We start from the raw sequence: 22,053 nt of genomic DNA on the forward strand, positions 1-22,053 counted from the left end.
CTACCTCGGACCCTTCGGGGATGGTTCCAGGAAACGCCGGTCTCAGTTTCCCCACGGGCTTGATCACAACAGCAGCAGCAGCCACCAGCTGCTACCCCAGGGTGCCTGACGGCCCTCCCGCGAGCAGGGCCCTCACCCTGTGGGCTCACGGGCCTCCTGGGAGCTAGACAAGAAGGAAACTGAGGTGCAGGTCAGGTCACTCGCCCGAGGGTAGTGTCGGGGGCAGCACTTGAACCCGGGTCTTCCTGACTCCGCAGGCAGTGCTCTTTTTTGTACCCCCTAGTGCAAGATTCCTTCACCTTATTTCAAGAAACTTGAGGCCAAGTCTCTCGTTTACCGCGACACGAAGAACCGAGGCAGAATTCAAACTCAGGGCTTCCTGACTCGGCCTGCCTTGCAGCGGTCTATTCGAAGGGATGACGGCCACCCCCAGTGAGAGCCACCGTCACTGGTGGAAGCCCTGGGCGCTGACTGCTGGACGACAAGCGATAGCTCAGAGGCCAGGGCTGTAGCCTGGTAACCCCTCTCCGGCACCGCGGACAAAGGACCACGTTCTAGTACCACCAGCCATCTCCTGGTGAGAGGACAAGTGCGGGGCGTCTGGAGGGATCCCAGTGCCTGGGACTGGGGCAGACGCGGAGACCGGAGCCAGGGCAGGGCTGGGGGAAAGAGGATGGGCGGAGCATGGGCTTCTCCTAGAACCGGGGCTCAGTGACGAGCCAGAGAAGCAAAGCCCGCTTTGGGGAGGGGGAGAGAAGGTGCGGCAAGTGCCCGAGAGGAGACACGGGGTCAAGAGAGCCTTTCCAGCGTCCTTGGGTGAGGGGATGGGCGCGGCTGGGCCTCCGAGCATGAGCATTCGGCCTTGGCTGGCACTCACTCCCCCTGCAATAATCTTGGGTCTTCCCTGCCGGATAGCTGGGTGGTGCAGAGGACAGAGCGCCCAGCCTGGAGTCAGGAGACTCCTCTTTCTGAGTTCAAATCAGACACATATTGGCTGTGTGACCCTGGGAAAGTCACTTCACCCTGTTTGCCTCAGTTTCCCCATTTAAAACAAGCTGGAGGAGGACATGGCGGAAACCCCAAATGGAGGCCGGAAGAGTCAGACACGAATGAGCAACAGCTTTCCTGGTGGCGGACCACCGCATCTTTCTCCACGGCACTGGCCCCATTCCTCACTGGCATCCGAGGCTCACTTGTGCTATTGCCAAAGCAAGGGCCCTGGATTTTCAGTAAAAGGATCCAGGTTCAAATCTTGACTCAGATATTCCTCAAGCCGTGGGACCTTGAACAAGTTCCTTCCTCCCAGGCCTCAGTGTCCTCATCTGTAAAATGGAGGACTACAGTTCCTTCCGGCTCTACCTCCTGCAATCCTCCATCACCTGACCCTCTCATAGCCTGGTACATTATGGTGTTATAATCCCCATTTTACAAAGGTGCAAACCGAGTCCCACACCCCAGGCCACAAAGACAGAACTTGGCAGAAGGTGAAGCCAGATAGAAAGGCCAGTGGTCTGAGTCCAACGCACCCCTTGTGGGCAGTGTCATCTCCGTCCCCACTCCTCGGCCCTGATGCAGTGTCCTCCTGTGGTGTGGACAGGCCCTCCGCAGAGCAAGGATGGGGCTGCCCTGCTGCTGGGGGAATGGTGGCATCTACCTGAAGCTCAAGCGCACAGGGTTACCAAAGTGTGCAAACCAAAAGCTATGGGTGAGGATTCTCCTCCAGGAAAGAGCTTCTGACAGCCTGCACAGAGACCCAGCTAGGCGTCTGTGCTAGGAGGTGCCGAGGAGCTGGCCAGGGTGGAACGTGTGGATGAATGGAAGCTATGGGTGGGGGCAGAATGGATGGGACCAGCACAGCATAGGGCCAGACTTGGGGTCTGGGTTCAAATTATGCCTCAGACACTTTGTAGCTCCACTGTCACGTGGGAGAGGGACTGGCCACGTCCTGGCCCTAGAGGCAGAGTGGGAGCTGTGGGGGGATTCAAAGACACTGATGGAGGCTGGAAGTCAGGAAGCACACCCCAAGAAAGCAGGCTGTCCCAGCATGGAGGGCCCCCCTCACCGGGGAGGATATTGTGAGGAGCTCCCCGTTCAGATAGTTTCTACCAGAAGCCACTGGGGTGCCCTTCAGCCCTGACCCTCAGTCTTGATCCTGGGTCGAGACTTAGCCTTGTTTCTAGCCTAGCGGTAGCAGCGCTGACGGGCCCCTGGACTGTGGGTGAGGACTCATGGGCCAAGGGGCTCTCAAAGAGGATTTTTCAGTCGTCATCCCTGCCATCAACAGCTGGCTCCCCAACTGAGGCCTTCCTTGTCTACATTCTCCATATGACCCAGGCACAACAAAAACCTGATTGCCCCGCCTCTCGACCCTGAGAGTAGCCAGTGGGCTATTCACCATGGGTGACCCCACACACAGGCAAGGCTGCTACGTGACAGGTACCCGCCTGGGAGGTGGCTGCCATGTTCACCCCATTTTATAGGCAAGGACACTGAGGCTCAGAGAGGTGAGGGGATTGGCCGGAGGTAACTGATCTCATGAGCATCCGAGGTCTCCTCTGATTTGTTCTTTCCTCCAGACCAGCCTGGAAGTGACCAGTTACACCAAATTCATGAGAGCAACCCTAGGGATGGGGGGACAGGCTGGACCTGGATCTCCCAGGTGAGGAAAGTCTCTCCACAGATGCAGGTTGGTGCTGGCTTAGCACCTAGTGGCCCCAGAGAAGCATCTGGGGGCACCGAGAGTCACACAGCTGGGCTGAGGTGGGTCTCCCTGACTCCAAACGCTGCCCAGTAACAGCAAGGCTGCCCCTTCCTCTGATTACAAAGCTGCCCTCCAAGCACCCGTGTGAAGCAGGCGGTGTAGACACTGGGGTGCACATTCGACGGGAGGGACCCAGTGGGGCTGGATCTCCCAGCTCCGAGGTCAGCCCTTCATGCCACAGAATACAGGTGGACAGAGGACCGAGAAGCACCCAAGCCCCCTAGCGGCCCATGCTGTGCACAGCCCAGGTGAGGGTGGGGATTCCCTGACACCTCCAACCACCTGCCAGGGCCCCCAGCCTCTCCTGGACAAAGAGCACCTAAGGGTTAAGTTCAAAGGTGCAAGCCAGAGGGAAAGGCTCTCGTCCCAACCCGCTTTTCCCATTATTTTTCCAAAGCTCCGGCTTCCCATCTCAACGGCCAAGCTCTCCCGAAACCCTGGAAGCCAGAGCACATTTCCAAAGTCATGCGGCCCCCACCCACCCCGCAGCCTCGGTTCTGATGTGCTTGGTCGGCATATTTCTCAGGCTCATCAGAATGGGGTTTGGAAGTGCGAGCCAGTGATGGCCTTGGAGGCCTCGGAGGAACTTGGGGGAGCGCTCCCCCCAGCCTTCCGCCCCCAGCCCCTTTGGAAAGCGGGAAGTGTGCTTTGCCAAGAGAGAATGGAATTTGCTTCAAAAGGTTGGCCTTGAGCTCTTGGCCCCAGACCCTCCCCATTCCAGAAGGGTCTGGGGCCCTCATCTGTCTCTCCTCCCACAGTCACCTCTGCCCCAGGCAATGGCCTGAGAAGGAGGGCAGACAGGGGACAGAGGACACTTCGCCACTGAGTCTGAGATGCTTCACTCCCATTCCTCCATGCACCTTCTGTCTTTCAGAAAAGTAGTCTCTGCCCAACCTTCTGAGCCTAGAGCCCCAAGCTGGCGAGTCGCAGGCGAATAGTGGGTTCAGTCTCTGGGTGCCTTGGCAAGATGTGCCAATCACAGTGTGCATGATGTTATAGGACCATACCCTGTCCGAGCCCAGAGGATGCTATGAGAGACCCCCCAGTCCAGGACAACCTTGCCATTTGACAGAGAAGGCCAAGAGAGGGCAATGGTCTCACCCAAAGTCACACAAAAGTAACCAATGGCAAGCTAAAAGGGGGCCCAGCCTCCTGCCTCTATCCTCAGGGTACTGCCCTTCTCTGAGAGGACCAGGGTACTCCTAGCTCTGGATGCCCCAGACCAAGCCTCTTTGTTGAGTGCTGGCTTCCTCCACCCCTCACCCACAGACATCTCCCTCTCTCAAGTCTTGACTCATCCTTGAAGGTCCAGTTTAAATGTTTCTTCCTTTATTAATCTATTCCTGAACCCCCTACACACACACACACACACACACACACACACACACACACAACATACCCAGGGAGCAGCCTTTACCCAGGGAGCAGCCTTCTGCCCTGAAACCTCCCCCTGCACTGAGTTGGCACCTCTTGGGTTCTCCAATCCTATAATCTTGTGTGTTACAGTTCTCTGTGTTGGTGTCTCCTGGATCAGGAGCTTCCTGAGGGCAAGGGCTGTGTCCTCCTTAAATTCTGTAACTCTTCTAGTTACAACCCATGATATCATTGGTCCTCTGAAAATGAAGGATGAACAACAATTCCTAAAAAAGCCACAAAAGCTTCCTGACCAAGAGCCATACCCTTCTGTGGTCAGTCCTTCCTCCGGACTGAGGATTCTCCTGGACGGGGTCCTGCTCTGAGCCCTCTCCCCTGGGCTGGGGCATGTCCTGCCACTTCATGCTCTGGCTCTGGGGTCTCCTCCTGCCCATGCTGGTCTCAGTCTCAGTCTCAGTCATAAGCTTGTGCTTTGGGGACTTTCCAGAAGGGCCTCCTCAAACCAGAGCCTCACAGACCTTGAGAGCTGGATGGAGCCTTGGAGATCAGGGCAAGTGCCTTGATGTTCAATGAGGAACCAAGGCCCAGGAAAGGGAGGGGACTTGTCCAAAGTCATATGGGAGGTTAGTGACTAAGAGGGAGGGGTGACAGGGACCCAACAACTCCACCTTAATCTCTCTTCCCATTTTCCGGCTCACTCCTCTTTCTAATCCAGAAACAACACAAAGTTCTATACTTAATGCCTAATTTCATGACTGATTCCTAACGTATGTATGTTCATTCATTCAATCTCAGCCATGAGTAGGACCCTGGGTCATAGCATCTCAGACTGGAGATGACCTTCGAGGCACCCAATCCGTCCCACGTATGAACAAGCACCCCTCTCCCCAACTGCTCCAAGCAGAACCCTTCTCCCAAGGACAGGTCCACCAAGGATCAGGCACACCTCTCCTGTCCCTTCCCAAAGGCTCCACATTCCTAATCTTTCATTGGTTCCACCCATGGCATGACCTGAAGGACATTCCCTAAGAGTTTCAGAGCTAGAAAGTATTATCTATTTTAACTGTGTGATTTTAAAAATAAGGAAATTGGGGCCAAAGGGACAAGGGGACCTGTTCCAGGTCACACAGACAGGTCGGGGCAAAGCTGGCCCATGAGACCAGGTCCTCTGACTTCCAACTTCTGGTCCCCATACCACACTGCTCTCCTGTGGATGCTCTGAGGCTTTCACTGATGGGATTCAAAACTGGTTCCCAGGACAGCCACCCTCCATGATGGAGAGCTGGGGCCACGGGATGGGACCTCCACCCATCTTCTTCTTCACCAAGAAGACACAAAGGGGGTGCAGATGTCCTCTGCTATGGTGGTGTTGGTGGCCCAAGTGGGAACAGAGCACCTCCTCGGACACCCAGAAAGCCAGTGAGGAGAGGTCAGAGGTGGGGTGCTATCGGAGGACAACGTGAGAGGGCTCCAAGGGGGAGATCAAGGAAGGCTGGAGCCTTGCCCTGGAAGGCTGGAAGCGCATTGTTCCTGGAGTTGATTCAAACACCCAAAAGACCTCGAACTCTGCCTGCTGGAGCAAAATTTCATATTTGGGGGAGAATTTCCAGCCAGGCAAAACCCTCAGCTCCACCTAAAGGACCATCCGAGTCTTCAGAAGCTCAGCCACTTCCCCAACGTCCTGAGGCCTCTCTGGCAGCCCCATCCCTGCCCCCGGACAAGCGCCAGCTCCCCGGCCCCCATCCATAGGCTCTGGGGGCGGCTTCCAGCCAGCCCGGTGATTTAAAGGGGGAAAAATCGCTCAAGTGTTTCAAACTGGAAAGGATTCAATTTAATTTAACAAATCCAGACACCAACCTAAGGAAAACATGAGCAAAGAAGATGGGAAAAAATGTTCCATCTCTGGATGGGCCAGAAAAGTGAGGATCCCAGAGGGGGCTGGGGAGGGGGTGCAACTCCCCATCAAGGTCTAACAGCTGTCCTGACCGGGGTCAAGGAACAGAGCAAAGGAAGGGGGGGAGACATCCTCGCCTCGATTTGGGGAAATACAATAGTGGTGGCTTCTCCTGTGAGGGTCCTAGGATGGGTGACAGATGCCTTCTTAGGAAGCACGTCCAGAAAGCCCAGAACCAACATGGTGTTATTTGAAAAGTTATGCCCAGAAAGATCCAGTCAGCAAGGAGGCTGAAGCAAGGGTGGGGGGGAATCCTGGTTCTACCAAGGGCAAAGGTGCCATCTGACGCCACATCTTTAGACCCTACATCTAGCTCTCTTCCCACATGGCTTCCTGGTCACCCTGGCCTTTCCCCAGAAACCAGGAAGCCCCATCCCACCCGTTGGCCATGCCCTTGGGCTGCCACTCGATCACCCAGGGCTCACTAGACCAACAGAGGAAGTGTGACACCATGGTAGAAGTAGCCCTCAGTGCTGGGAGAGGTCCGTGGACCAATGCTCCATTCAGACAATGGATTCTCACTTGTTGAATCCCAGGCAGGACTCATCACCAGCCCTGAGGGCTCCCCTCCATGCCCCTCAAGAATGGGCTAGAGGACAGAGTCCTGGGCTTCCACACCCACACACACCTCTCTACCTGCGTCAGCTAAGGGTGAGAAAAACCACATCCTCAACCACCCACCATACTCTGAGCTTCCCCATACACAGGGTCCTGGCCTCACTTGTTCATGGCCATTCCATCCAAGAATCTACCATGTCCAAGGACCTGAAGAGACAGAGGTGGAAGAATAAAGCTCTGCCCTAGCATGGGACCTCACACCCAAGCTGGTCAATAGGCATCAGAATGTGACTGAGTGCTAGGGAGGGGTCAGGCAGAGAGACCTGACAGATTCATGGAGGGCGAGTTCACTTCTAGCTGGGAGTGGGACATTCGAGCCCTTCCCAGGCTGTTTGCTCAAGCAGGCAGAGGCAAGGCCAGGCTAGGTCAGGACATGTGGGTCCTCAACATGTGACCTTGGCAAAGCCCCTTCCACTTCTATGTTCTTTGTCCTCTCCTCTCACATTCTGAGTTCTAAGGCCACCCCCAGCTCTGACATTCCATGTTGTCAAATCTCTATCCGTTCTCACACCCCATAACCCATGTTCTAAGGTCCCTCCTAGTTGACATTCTATGTCCTATGCTCAACAGCATCTTCCAGCTCTGATATTCCACATTCTATGATCTAAGTTCTTTCTCAGTTCTGGCACTCCATCTTCCAAAGTCCCTCCCACTGATGAAATGTCATATTCTAACATCCCTCTCTGCTCCATCATCCTGTGTTCTATGGTCTAAGGAGGTCTAAGACCCTCCTTACCTCTGACATTCCACAGTCTGGGTTCTAAGGTCTCTCCCAACTCTGACATTCCATACTTTATGTCCTACGGACTTTTCAACTCTGACATTCTACATTCTGTGGTCTCTCCCAGTTCTGGCATTCTATATTATATGTTCTAAAGTCCCTCCTAGATATGACATTGAATATTCTTAAGTCCTTCTCTGCTCTGTCTTTTCATGTTCTGTGTTCTAAGATCCTCCTCATCCCTGACATTCCACAGTTTGTCTTCTAATGTCTCTTTTAGTTCCAACATTCCATGTTCTATGTTCTAAGGTCCCTCCTTGCTTTGACATTCCATAGTCCACATTGTAAGGTCTCTCTCAGTTGTGGTTTTCCATGTTCTATATTCTAATGTCTTTCCCAGTTTGAACATTCCATGTTTCATGTTTTAAGACCCTTCTCAGCTCTGGCATTCCATTTCTGTGTTCTAATGTTTCTCTCACCTCTGACATTTCACGTTCTAAGGTTTCTTCCAGATCCCATATTCTATGGTCTATGTTAGGAGGTCTATTCCAGCTCTGCCATTTCCTGTTCTATCGTAAAATCTGTCCCACTTCTGACATTTCATGTTCAATGTTCAAAGGCCTCTTCCAGCTCTAACACTCCATGTTCTATATTCAAAGGACTATATAAGTTCTGGCTTTCTATGTTCTATGTTCTAAGGTCTTTCACAGTTCTGACATTCTATGTTCTAAGGTCCTTCTTAGCTCTAACAGTCTATGTTCTATGTTCTAAGGTCTATCCAGATCACACATTCCATGTTCTAAGGTCCCTCCTAGCTCTAATACACCATGTTCTATGTTCTAAGGTCTATCCAGATCACACATACCATGATCTGTGTTCTAAGGTCCCTTCCAGATCTGAAATTCTTCATTCTGTCTTCTAAATTCTCCGTTCCATGTTGTAGGGTCTCTCCCAGAGCTAGTCTTCCAAGGTCTAAGTTCTAAGGTGCCTCCCTGCTCTAACATTCCATGTTCTATATTCGAAGACTCCTCTTCTAGCTTTCACATTCAAGACTCTTTGTTCCAAGTTCTCTTCCAGCTCTAAAATGTCACATTCTAAGGTCATTCCTAGGTCTAACATTCTATGTCCCATGTTCTAGGTTCTTTTTTGGCTCTGACACTCAATTTTATAAGCTTTCCAACAGGTCTGATGTTCCATCTTCTACGTTCTAGAGTCCTTTCCAATATGCCATGCCTTGTTCTATGTTTGAAGGCCCCCCCCACAGCACTAACATTCAATGTTCTATGTTATAAGGGCTCTTTTAGCTCCAAAATACCACTTTCTAAGGTCTCTCTTAGTTGTCATTCCACATTCCCTGTTCTAAGGTCTGACATTCCATGTTGTGAGGCCTTTCCCAGTTCCAAGATTCCATATTCAGTGTTCTAAGGTCCCTCTAGTGCTAACATTCTATATCATATATTCCAAGGTCTCTCCTGGCTATGACAGTCCTCTCCCAGTGCCTATGTTCTAAGGCCCTTCCTAACTGTAATATTCCATATTATACATTCTAAGGTTGCTCCTAGATCTGACATTCCATGGTCTGCTTCTAAGATTCTTCCACACTCTGACATTTCATGGTCTAATCTCTGTCCATCTTCTGTATTCTAAGATCTAAGCTGTCCTCCAGCATGCTATATTCTTCCGCTCTAAGGATATGATGCCTTTAAGCTTCTGAGTCAAGGACATAGGTAGGAATTCGGTACATCTGTCATCTTACTCAAAAGCTTATGTCAAGAATCCTTCCCTTTTATTGGCTTTGCCAAGTCCCCCATGGTAACAGATGCATTTGGTGGAGAGGACAGCTTGGCTGAAGCCATGATACCCCACTAACGACTCTGGTCCTCAGCCTTCTACCTACTCAGCCCAGACATCTGAAAATCCTTTCCACAGAGGGCCCTGAACTAGGACAACGTAGGCCACAGAGATGCAGATGAAGTGTCCTTACTCTCCAGAGCTTAGAAACTAGTTGAGGACACAAACTATAGAAAAAGGATGCCATGATGTGAGAAGGCAGGGAATTTCTAGTGCCCCCAAAGAGTGGAACGGGCAAGGGATGGCTTAGGCAGATGGAAGTGAGCTCCTCAGTCCCTGTGGCCTCCTGACTAGAATGGCTATGTCTGGGAGCCCCAAAAAGCTGGGGGGACATTGGGAAGGCACAGGGGGAAGGCAGGCTACAGGAAAACCTGGGGTTGGGGAAAGACAGGGTTAGGCCGGAGATGTTCTCATCCGGTGGGCCGGAGGAGAGGAGCCTGGCCCTGAATAGCCCCCAGCTGCAGCTTTCAGTAGATGTCATCCTACAGTCATGTTACCAGGACCCTCGAGATGTCAGAGTAATTCACAGCTGTGTTCCACGGCCTTCTCTCCTTTTCCTCCAATCCCTCGTTTTGAACACACCCCAGAACAACAGGGGCTTAGCCCGCCCCCGGAGACATTCAAAGCTCTAAACAATGCAATTATCTCACTCTCCCCATGCACGGGGGGCGGGAGAGCCCCCTAATAGAAACAAAATGTCGCTTTATTTATGTTTTTAATTTTAATTCTGGACTGGGACCAGAATGATAATACATCTCACATCAGTGAAACCCTGAAGAAAAACACAACTTGGGGTGGGGAGGAAGAGAGGAGGGGTGCTCTCCTGCTCACCCCTTCCATAGTCACAGCCCACTCCCCAGCTGCCCCCCAAAAGTACAAGCATTTGTGCCAGACGCTGTCTCCAAAGCAACCTCTGCTCAGAGAGCTTAGGAATGGGACCTGCTCATCGTTGCTACATCCCATGAGCTCGGAGCTGCTGGACTCATGAAGCAGCTGGATTCAAGTTTAATTACTGGACATCAATCATGATACAGACCAGCTCCCTCCGAGAGATGCAGGAATGTGCCGTCCATGATGAGCGCAAAGGCAGAATGAAGGCCAGTCCCCCTTGCTGGCCCCTCTGTCCAAAAGGTGAAAGTGCGGGCAGAATCAGGGGCCCTGTATGACCAGGACGGTCAGCAGCCCCTCACTGTAGGACCCCAGCACCATCACCACCCCCAGCTCTAGGAGCCCCTCATTGTAGGACCCCAGCGCCATCACCATCCTCAGCTCAGGCAGCCCCTCACTGTAGGACCCCAGTGCCATCACCATCCTCAGCTCGGGCAGCCCCCTCATTGTAGGACCCCAGCACCATCACCACCCCCAGCTTGGGCAGGTGAGCACATTGGGATGTCTGTACTCCCCTGGCCTGGGGCTGAGGACTGAGCTAGCTCTCCTTGCTCTTTCTGGGGATCCCAAGGGTCTGAATCACTCTGGCTTTTCTCCCTCAGGAATGGCTACATCCCCTCCCTTGGCTCTGGGCTCTCTGGGGATCACTCTCCCATCAGGACCACCAGCTCAGACCACTCTCCAGAGCCCCAACTCCTGAGGCACCATTCTGACTGGACTGATCGTCCCCTACCTTCTGTCACTCCTTCCCTGTCCACTTTTCAAGGGCTAGCCCGGGTCTAGTGGCCTTGGTGGGGACCAGGTTTTCTGATCACCCAACTCAAAGTCATGTGTCCCTCTGAATTCAGCAATCATTGCCTTCTTTCTCTCCTACCTCGATCCATTCCTCCTCGCCTTCTGAGCCCCACTTTCACCAACCACTTCTGGGCACATCCTATCACGAGGTTCTCTACCGGGCATGGGGGAGATAAGGACAAGCCAGGAACTTCCCCTGCCTGCTGGGCCCTCCCTTCCTTTGCCCTCCCAGACCCACTGACTACAGCCTGAGCCCTCTGCCGACCCAAGGGACATGCAGATCATTCCAAGGCAAAGAACGTGGCAGGCCCCGACCCTGTCCCTGGGGTTGTCTCTGCCTCCCCCTCTCAAGACCTTCCCTCTGCCTTCTCCAGACTCTCAAACAACCTTCATGTGCCCTAGAAATGAAACCTCCACCTCTGCCACTTATGACCTGTGTGGTTTGGGGTCCAGGCCTCCCCTCCTGAGGCCTCAGCTTCCTTGGGTATAAAATGAAAGTACAATATTGAATGGCCTCTAAGCGCTGTCCAGCATCCAAGAAAGCCTTCCAGGATGTAGAGCCCAGCCTATCTCTGACCCTTATGGGTAGATGGATTCTACCGTGGTGGCCCCTGCCACAGGCCAAGGCCCTAGAAGCAAGCACAGGCTTCCTGGGTCAGTGTCTTCCCCAGGGTGACCTGAAGTACACCACTGCTCCCACGGCCTCAGAAGGAAAGACCAGTGGACCAGACACAGGCCTGGGAAGAGTGCACCATTCGTTCGTCCATCTACCCATCCACCTAGGATCCACGCACTCAGCCAGCCAGCCTTCAGGGAGTGTGTGGAATCCAGACCTTGCACTTAGCCCAAATCTAACAGTGATGGGAGAGCCAGGAAGCAGAAGAGAGCAAGCCCCTCTCCTCTGAGGGTGTATAAGCTCACTGAGAAGTCACGCCCAACCGTGGTCCACGGCAGGATGGAGCCTGATGGAAGTGGTGGGAGATGCCTTCAGCGCACTCTAGAGCAGAGAGGGGCCTGAGAGCTCTTCAGATCCAACAAAGGGGGAAACAAGGCCCAGAGAGGGTAACCAGGCAGTGAAAGCTGATCTAGGATTGGAACCCTGGCCTCAGCCTCCCGCTTGGAGGCTTTTGCCTCTACCACATGGTGGGAGGGGAGAGGAAGGCTTCCCCCAAGCCCCTTCCTGTCGCAGCTGGGATGGTGGGGAGCTTCCCCAGACAGGTCGGAAGGAGGAAGTGTGCCGGGCAGACCAGGAACTTGCCGCTCTTTGGCCCCAGGTAGAAGGGCCATGGCGGTGGGATAACTCTGTGGCTCACCAGCCCTCCTGCCACTGGACCGACAGAGCAGGGCCTCAGCCTGGCCTAACCACAGGCCCGGCCTCTCACTAGCAATCCCAGGGCCAGCAGGACTCAACCTCAGCCCTCACCACTTGAAAGCAAAGGACAAAAAAGCAATATTTTCTCAGGCTTCACGAGGGTGTTGGGAAATAAAAGGGCGAGATTAAAAAAGGGAATCATCTTTCTAAAAGAGTATGAACGACTATCAGGCCACGGTGAGGAGGCTGCAGGCCAGCCAAGAAAACCCCAGGAAGTCAGTGGGGGTCCGAGGGCTGGAGCTCAGGAAATGGGCATGGTGGCCTCATGGCCAGAGCCCCGCTAACCCGTCACGGTAGAGCAGGCTGAGGCCGCCATCCTGAAGGACCGCATCCTCCGCTGCAGGGATGGTGCCTCTGCCAGACCTCTCCTCTCCCATGCCAGTGATGCCCGCAGCGGTGGGGGGATGAGGCCCCCACTCCCACAGGGACACTCGGCTCCCCCTCAGGGCCAAGCCTTACATTGCCTGCCTAGATCCCCCCCCGGTTCCCTGCCTTCGGTACAGCCATGTGGGTACACAGTAGGGGAAGATCCCTGAGGGCGGGCTGTGCTCATTCTGTGCCTGGGTCCCCAGCCCGGAGCACGGGGCCCTTGGGGTACCCAGCCATCCCTGAATGCAGGCTTGTGGGCAGGGGGCCAGGGCCAGAGCCCGGCCAGCCACCCGCCACCTGTGCACACTGGATTTTTCCAAACACCTTGTGAAAGGGCATTTGTGTGCCCCAGCTCAGATTTCCCCAAGAAACATTTTCCATGGATGAAAATCTCTCCACATCACATCCCAAGAAAGCCCAAGTGTCCTTTGGCTCCCGCTGGCGGCTCCGCGGGTTGTGAAAGCCAGACTGTGAGGCTGGTCCCATATAATATCTGCCTTCACTGGTTATAGGGAGAGTCAACATTGGGATGGAAACAAGCGGGGCCAGCGGTTTCGGGCAGAGGCTAGAACCCAAATGGTAAAGACTTCCAGGCAAGGATTTTCCAGCTCCGGTCCCTCGAAAGGTCTCTGAGAAGTCACAGCCTTCTGCAGACCCTGTGCCCCTCTCAGGGCTTTTACAGCAATGGGGAGCCACAGTCACCCCCATTTTGTACAGGAGGGGAGGGGGAAGTTTCTTCTCTAGCGGAAGAGGCAACCCTTCTCCCTCACAGCATCTGCCCAAAGGGTAGAAGGGAAGACAAGCCCTGGGGGGGATTTCTCGGGGAGCCCAGACACTTCCACACTCTTCCGCTAGGGGGCAGGGCGGGGCTGTTCCTGGTGGACATTGCCTCCACAGTCATGGAGACTGAAGGCAAACCTTTGCCCCTCTTCTGGCCTCAGTTTCCCTATCTCTACCACAATGGGGGTGGGCTCCTCCTAGCTCTAGGATAGAGTCCATGAGCAGTAGGCCCCCCCGGGCCCATGATTCTATTAAGAAGAAGAACCCCAAGACCCCAGACCACAGACAAGTCCAAGTTAGCCACATCCGCGGTGATAGGGATGCCACATCCCCTTTGGCAATGGGAAGCCTGTCTCTCTGGGCTTGCCAGGGACCCAGCCTCAAGCCACCATCTTTCCCCAGTTCAAGGTGGTTCCCCTGCACTCAAGTGGACAATCAGGCCAGTTCAATTCAACACACCAGTGCCTTCCTTTCTGGCCATCTCCTCCACAGCCCCATTAAACACCTTTCTCCCCATACTGGAGACCATGCCCCAGACCCATGACCACTGTTTCAGGCTTTGCTTCTCTCCTCTCCAACCATCTTTGCACCCTGAAGCTCTATTCTGTCCTATAAAACAGGGCATCCACACCCTCCCCCAGACAAGGCTGGCACCAGGGGAAAGACCCCCCCCACATTTAACAGACGAGGAAACTGAGGCCCACAGAGGGATTGCCTGAAGGCCACACCAGTGAGAGGTAGCCAAGGTGGGATCCGGATCCAGGCTCTGACTCGGCCTCAGTCATGCTTCCTTCTCTTCCCACTTTAAGTGAATTTCAGCCATTAAACTGTGGGCCACCATATCCCAACAGAAGGAAGTCCAAGCCCAGAAAAAGCCCCAGGAAATCTCAGCGTTTCTTTGGTTTTTAACAAGCGCCCTCAGCTTTTATATCTCCTCCTTCTCGGCCATCTCTCTGCCCTACACAGGGAGCTTTCTCTTGTCATAAATATTTAAAAAAAGAAGAAGCAACCTTCATGCCTGGATGGTGTGTGACTGCATGCAATGCTCCATTCCCATAGTCCCCCACCTCTGCCACGATGGAAGGGAAGAACATTTTGCTCAACTCTCTTCTGCAAACGTCGACCCTGCTTAGTCAAGTCAAGCCCAGGAAGTCTGGGGGTAGTCTCGAGACCTTAGAAGTGAGCAGGAAACATACAGGGCCTGGGCTCTGGAGTGGTGTGGCTCTGTGCTGTTAGGTTTGGGCCAAATATTAATTGGAAGGAATGCCTATCCAAAGATTCAGGAGACCCAAACTGGGGCTGCCATACCTGGCCTGGGACTAGATATTCTCTGTTTATGGCTGGCACTGGGCAGGGGCCAGGCTTTCTTGGTGGGGGTTCCAGTCAGGCCTGGGGAGTGGTAAGGAAGAGTGGGGAGATGGGGGTATTGCGTGAAGGGAACTGTCGAACCAGCAGAAACTGCTCCTGCCAGCCCCCCCCACCAGCCTGGCCCCCAGTTCTGTGCCAGGAGAGAAACCAAAAGCTGGCACACCCAGAATGCCGTCCCAGGATGTCGCCAAGGGATCCTGCCTCCGGGGCCTCCCCATCACACCGTGCCTCACATCCAGGGCTGATCTCACTGTGGAACAGTCAAGGCCAGGGGCCCTACTCCCCACGGCCGCCCTCTTGCACCCTTAATCTGGGGAGCCGCCCGTCCTTCAGCTTCACGAGTGCCAGTTTGTTGGCGGGCCGTCTCTAGAATGGTGATTTGGGAGGGGGGTGTGAGGCACTGACCACCAGTCAGTCCCTGGGCCTGCTCTCCTCCTTGGAGGATGGGTCCTGGCAGGGGCAGGGCCTCAGCACCCAAGCTGAGGATGCAGAGGACATTGGGTCTGCGAGTTAAGTAAGCATCCTTTGAGACCTGTGCAGGCCGTGTCCATGGGCCCAGGAGCCCTGGGCAGACTCCTCAGCCAGGCCCCTGTCCCTTGAGGCCCGTTCACCAACCTGAGGGCTCCCCAACTCCAGAAGCTGGCTGGCTGGTGGTGTGGGCAGCTGCCCCCCTCCCCCGCCAAGCTAATGCTGCTTCCTGGGCCTCTGCTCTCCCCATTGGGGGGTGCGGACGGAGCTCGCCCACTCCCAGCATAACACAGACAGGGTGACCCAGGCATCAGTCACAGGCCCCCAGAGGGGACCGGCAAAGATCTGGCCCCCCAACTTGGGGGCTTTCCTTCCAGGACCTGACAAACAGGAGTAAAACCAGGACAGATACCAGGGAAGCCGAGGGGCACAAGGAAGGGTGGCGTGAGGGGATGTCAGGAGCCAGCCTCCACTAAGAGGCCTCCAAGGGCTCAGCCTCCAGCCCCCACAGAGTTGAGGGGGCCAGGAGGGAGCCCTCACCTTCCCCCCAGGGCTCAGAAGGACCTTTGTCATCCTATCAGAAGAGCCAGCGGCCCTTCGGGGGGTCTGGGAGAAACCAGCTCTTGCCAACATTTAGGCCAGGCCTAGCCATGCCCCACCCTTTATCTGTGTCCTGGCAACCCAGCCCCCTCAGGCCAGACAAAGGGCCCCTCCTCCTCCTCCGCCGGGAGCCCTGAGCCCCGGCAATGCTGGACCTGGGCACTCACTGGGAGATGTGTGTGATTGGGGCCAGCAGGGTCTCTCCTTCCAGATCCAGGTCCTCAGCAAAGCTGTTGGTCCTCAAGAAGCGGCCGGGGTTCACCTCCAGGGACGAAGGGCTCTTCTTCACTGGGCACAAAGAGGGAGAGGAGGGGAAACCCATTAGGAGCTTGCAGACACATGCCCACACACATGTCCATATCCACACACCTGTGAAATATGCACACACATACACAGATGCCACACTCACACACATTCACATACAGACACACACACACACTCACACACATCCAGACACTCACACACTCATACGCATACACACAGACACACCCATAACCACACACTCACATAGACACATACACACACTCACACACTCACACACAGACACACCCATAACCATACACTCACATAGACACACACACACTCACACACATATGCTCACACACTCACACACACACACACTGTTATCTCACTATGATCAACATATAAAACAGTATGAAGCTCAGTACTGTATGCCAGCCTCTGCCCCCACGAAGCTTACTTTCTAACGGGGCAGACAAGGCTAACTTGCTCCATAGGAAAAGGGCCTAAAGAAAAAAGTACCTCCATGTCAAAGGCCGCCCCAAAAGGCCCACATCACAAGGTAACCATAGTGGGGAGCAAGCAGTCGGGGGGCCAGAAAAGGCTGAAAAAACGACAGAGTGTCCTTGGGGCTGTCAAAGGGGTGTCAGAGAGGAGGAAAAGGAGTCCAGGCAAAGGCTCCGAGGTGGGAGATGAGGCGTCTTGGGTGAGGGAAGGTGTCTGGGGCTGTGTGGGTAGAAGCGCAGAGCATACGTGTGGAAGTGTGTTGTGCCCAAGAAGACAGAAAGAGCTGGGCTGCCCAGCTGTGAGGACCCTTCACCAACCCTGGGGACAGGGAATCATGTGGGTTTATTGATCAGGGGGCCACTGTGTGAGCAGAGAGAGACCATGAGGTGACAAAGACAGTCTGGCAGCTGCTGGGCTGCATGGGGCAGGGGGAGGGAGAGGCCAGGGACTCCAAGGCCTGAGGATCGGGGCGGGGAGGACTGTTCTCCACAGAAGCGAGGACATTCAATAGAGGAGTGTGCGCGTGTGTGTGTGTGTGTGTGTGTATTTGTGTGTGGGTTTGTATGTGTGTCTGTGTGTGGGTTTGTATGTGTCTGTGTGTACAAGTGTGTGTATGTGTGGGCATGCGTTCATGTAGGACGGGGAGAAGAACGTGAAGTCTTTTTAGGTCCTGGGATAGCAGGTCTCCACTTGGCTCATCTGCTGTCTCTTTAAAATGCACCCATGGGGGACCCCATTATTTCGAGCAGCTCATGATGTGAATGGAAGGAGGAGGGGTGTCCATTGCAGATGAGGGCATCCCCAGGGTAGCCCTATGACTCTCTCATGGGCCTCTGCCCTGACTGCCTGTCACAGGGCAGTCACACAATTCCAAAGCTTTACCAACTAGAAACCAAGGGGCTGTTAATGAGGGGGGTGTCCAGGTAGCTTCCTAGCACACGGACACAGACCTCACAAGCCCGGCCACTACCAGTTCCAACCCCTGGCCCTTGATGGGATCCCAATGGGACAAGAATCACAGACGATTGGGGCTGTCTTCAGGCCCCAGCACTGGGGGGCGGCCTGGCTTGGCTGCCCTGGAAGAACGGGGGGATTCCAAAGGGGAATGGGGGAGATTCTAGGAGGAAGGACAGGGGGGCTTCGAGGATGGAAGCAGAACTGGCGGGCTTCCAAAGCTGTGGAGAGGCTTGATTCACAAAACAGCCAGGAGATTAAGAGCAGAGCCGTGGCTGGCGGGAAGCAGCCCCCTCCAATCCCGAGTGAAGGGCAGCTGGCTATCCCTGCACCTAAGACATAGACCAGCCCTCCTCAGGACGAAAGGCAGGACTCCTGGAGCTCCTGATGATCTGCAGGGCCCAGACTGAGGCCTGCCAGAAGAGCTCCGGCCCTCATGTGAACGCTGTCACTCGCGGGGTTGGCCCAAGGTTCTGGATTCCATCCACCCCCTCCTCAGGAAACCAGAGACCTCATCTGGCGGGGCGGTGTTCCAGGCTGAGCTCATCCTCTCCCCCGCCCTCCTGCCCTCGCTCTGTCCTCTGTCCCAGGCTCGGGGCCTCTTCCTTCTCCTGACGGCACCCCCAGCAGATGGTCCTAGGCCGCTGGTCCCCCCTTCTCGCTGTCTCAGACCCCTCAGAGCTGCTAAACCACAGTTCCTCCCAAATGACCTGGGTTTGGGGGAATGGGCAGCGATTCCCTTGGTGAAGAGAAGATTCACATTGTTCTGCTTGGCCCCCAGAAGTGTCCCATTCTGCACACACTCGGGGCTCCTCCGCACCAGGCCAGCCATGCCCGGGGCCTCGTGCTGATTCTGAAATATCCCGGTCTTGGGTCTTGTCCCGTCCACCCTGGCTTTCCTTCCCTGGACGCTCCCCAGCTCCCCATGCCCCTTCTCCAATGCCAATTCCCATGTTTTGGACTTCACCGACAGTGCCTGACCCAGCCAAATCCTGCTGGTCACTTGAGCCTTGGCTCACTCATTCATCGCTCCACCAGACAGACCGCTGATGACATTTCCGTTCTTGTGGAGCACCATGCTAGGCCCTGGGTGGAAGAGAAGATGAGCTCCCTGCCCTGAGCGGCTGAGGACCAAGGTGGGAGGAAGGAAGGCAGATGGGACTACGCATACCTCACTAAAACTGGGGAAAGGGGGAACGAAAGAGGGGTGGGTGGGAGGGTGACCACGGACAAGAGGGAGAAGGCATGGCCTCTCATCCTCACGGTTGAGATTGTGTCCATTTTCTCTAACAAAGACGATGACCTTTGGACTGGAAAGGGCAGAAAAAAGACGGATAGTAGGGGATGACCCCCCCAAGATCAGTCAGGGCAGAGACAGACACCCCCTCCCTTCTCTGCATGAAATTGGCTCCTCTGGTCCAGATGAACCACAGCCTGGGGTCCAGAGTGACCTGGCCCAAGGGTGACTGCGTCACTCATTGGTGTTGACTTCTGAACAAACATGGACAAGGCAGAGGAGGGACAGGGCTGGGACAGAAGGACAAGGGAATGGAATCTATGAACTGCAGGCCAGCGAGCCTGACTTTGTTTCCAAGGGATCCCAAGGAAAATTCTAGAACGGGCAACTCCGGGGCTGGCTGGGTGCCACGGTGGTCCCAGAGTTGGTGTGGCTTAGCAGGAGCGTCACTGCCCTTTTTGACAGAGTTGTTGACCTAGAAGAGATGGGATCTTCAGTGGACCTCGTTCCCCTCGATGTTAGCAAAGCCTCTGACAAAGCAGCTCATACTCCTCTTATGGAAAAGATAGATGAGGAGCAGGTTAATGACACAATTAGATGGATTTGGAACTGGTGGGATGGCTGGGGCATTCCAACCAGAAGGCATACAGCACGAGCAAAGGTGTGGAGGTGGGAAAACACTGGATATGCACCATGGATAGTGACTGAACATTGCTCCCATCTAGTACACTGACCATTGGGAGGGAAGAAGTGAGAGAAATCACAGGCAGGAGGAAAGCCTTGAATGCCAAACCACATAGGTTAGACTGTATTCAGGAGCCGATAGAGAGCCTTCGAAGGGCTTACACTAGTGTTACGGCATGGTCAGATGTCTGGAGAGGGTCATTCTGGATGGTGTATTTAGGACAGATTGGAGGGGGTGGGGGTGGATATGGGGAGACCAGGGAGCCATGGTGGCTGTTGTCTAGGGACTCTGCCCTGGGTGGGGGAACGTGGGACATTGAGAGGGGCGTTAGTAACTAGGGGAGGGGCTGGAAGAGGTGAGAGGTGTCTGCAGCCTTGCCCAGACACCCATGGAGGTACACACATACCCATTCACACGTAGGCACGCACAGATGAGTACACACATGCCCTCACATACATGGGCACACACACAGGCAAAACTCTTCATGGGCATCTGAGAAGGGCTGCCATTTTTTCTGACCCCGGAGAAGCTGGGCACTAGAGGAGAAAAGCAGAAGAGATCCGTCCCCCATCTGAGGGTAAGCACATGGGCTCGGCCAGAGGGCAGAGAGGCCAGGGACCAGTGAGTGGGGAAGGCAGGGCTTCACCTGCTGAGACATCCCAAGAAGCACAGAAAGGCCCCAGGCCCCACCCTGCACCCTGTGTTCTGCAGAGCTACCCTCCTTCCCTCCCTCTGGAGGGGCCGGCGCCCCCAGGCCACTCCCCGCGGCCCCCAGAGGCAGCCCTGGATGGATGGATGGGGGCCCTGGATCCCGGGACAAACAAACAAAGGTCCGCCCTCATTTGAGCCCCTGCCTCCTCTGCTGTCTTCTCACCACGGAGACCACGGTCCAGCTCCCCACCTCACACGAGCATCAAAGCCATTAGTGAGAGAAGAGGTTGCCAAATGTCTCCAGATGTTCTCAGAACTCTTAATGGGGAAATGAGTTACATGCGTCAGCCTTGAGAAGCTGGCCCCGGGGGCCCCTCTCCCTAAGCCCCACATCTGCCTCGGGCCCGCTCCCACGCACACAGCCTTGCTCTCCCTCCCTAAGGAAGGCCCTCTCAGAAAACGTGGTCCTTTCCAGGCAGTGGACTTAAGCATGAAAGCACACTGTGGCCGAGATCCTGGGAGTGTGGGAAATGGAACGTTGGGGGATGGGGTGGGAAAGGGCTGAACACCGGCTCTGGGGCGAGCGCCAAGCTGCGCAGTTGGGACTAGCCTCAGTTTCTGTTTCTGTAAAATGAGGGGGCCAGGGTGGAGGCCTATAAGGAGTCTCTGACTTGGTGACCCCTGCCCAAGGGCTTTTAGGTCAAGAGTGGAAGCAGAGCAGAGCCAAGGAAAGGTTTAATGTCAAAATGACTTTAATTGTCAATGTCACAAGGAATGAAGACAGGCCTGGGCTCAGCCTGGGAGTCAGCAAGTGGGGCAGCTCTGCAGCTGGTGCGTCCACAAGGCTGGCCTTCATCCTCCACTCAGACATAATGAGGGAGAAAGCCGGCCTGGAAAAAAGTCCCCTGGCACTCCTCCTGGCCGAGGGCCCGGCTCGAGGTATGCTCTCCATTTGGGCTCTGGCCACACGGTCAGGCTCATCCTGACAGGTTTTACTTGAGAATGACAGTCAAAGCCAGGTTGTCACCGGAGGAATTTACCAATCATTGAGGGAAAATGTCTAAACAACAATCCAGGCTCCCATGGAAAACAAGCCCCCCTTCCTGGAGTGAGGGGCATGTGGTCTATGTTAAGAGCACTTCTGAGTGAGCCCGACAGCTTCCCAAGGACAAGGGGGGATGGGCACCAGCACAGCCATCCCTCTGCTCCCGATCGGGCTCAATGCAGACAAGGCCTGATGGGATCAGTTTCTCTGTCTCCACGGGGAACCCCAGAGGGAGCTCTGTTCTCCGCTCGGGGCCTGGACCCAAGGAAGGGGAGTTTCACTACCTGGATCCTCCAGGGCCATGCCAGGAAGGAGCAGGGGCTTCTTGGTTCAATCCTATGCCTACACAGGCTGGGTAGTGCAGGCCCAGAGAGGAACAGGGATGTACCCAGCACTCCACAAACGGGCCAGGGCCAGAGCGTCAGTGGGCCTGAGGCAGGGCTCCTCCCCAGGGCCACACTGCCCAAACACCCTGACTTGAAAGGCCTGGGAGGATGTGGGGTAAGGAAACTTTCCCCTTCTGAATAGCCACACGTACCTCCAATTCCAAAATCATAGCTCCTTCCCAACCCACATCTGACCATCCCTACAGACTGTGAAGTTGACATGACAGGGCAGAGACCTCTGACCCCACATGATGATGAGGAAACTGAGGCACTGTGGGGTGACGCCTGTTAAGTGTCTCAGTGGTTGCACAGGGGACTGGAGTCTTGAGATCGTGGCTTCAAGGTCATAGAATCAGAGACTCTCTGACGGTTAGAGCTAGATCAGGGCCTTTCAGAAGATAGACAAGCACTTAGCACAGGCCTGGCCCA

At 54.9% G+C, this 22,053-nt stretch overlaps 1 protein-coding gene across 4 annotated transcripts in view; it reads right to left on the bottom strand.

The window, feature by feature from the left end:
* Positions 1-22,053, bottom strand: part of KCNQ1 (potassium voltage-gated channel subfamily Q member 1) — a 352,441-nt gene that overhangs the window by 202,080 nt on the left and 128,308 nt on the right. For 3 of the 4 annotated variants that reach the window (XM_078148943.1, XM_020970730.2, XM_020970731.2), the window contains exon 11: positions 16,087-16,207. In XM_078148943.1, the coding sequence (XP_078005069.1) occupies positions 16,087-16,207 (121 nt within the window). Of the gene's footprint in view, positions 1-9,980; positions 10,400-16,086; positions 16,208-22,053 lie in introns of those variants that run through there. The other variant, XM_020970732.2, reaches the window with a different exon arrangement.

This window comes from Phascolarctos cinereus, unplaced genomic scaffold (assembly GCF_003287225.1).
Source record: "Phascolarctos cinereus isolate Bilbo 61053 unplaced genomic scaffold, phaCin_HiC Scaffold_9;HRSCAF=440, whole genome shotgun sequence".
NCBI classification, from domain to species: Eukaryota; Metazoa; Chordata; class Mammalia; order Diprotodontia; family Phascolarctidae; genus Phascolarctos; species Phascolarctos cinereus.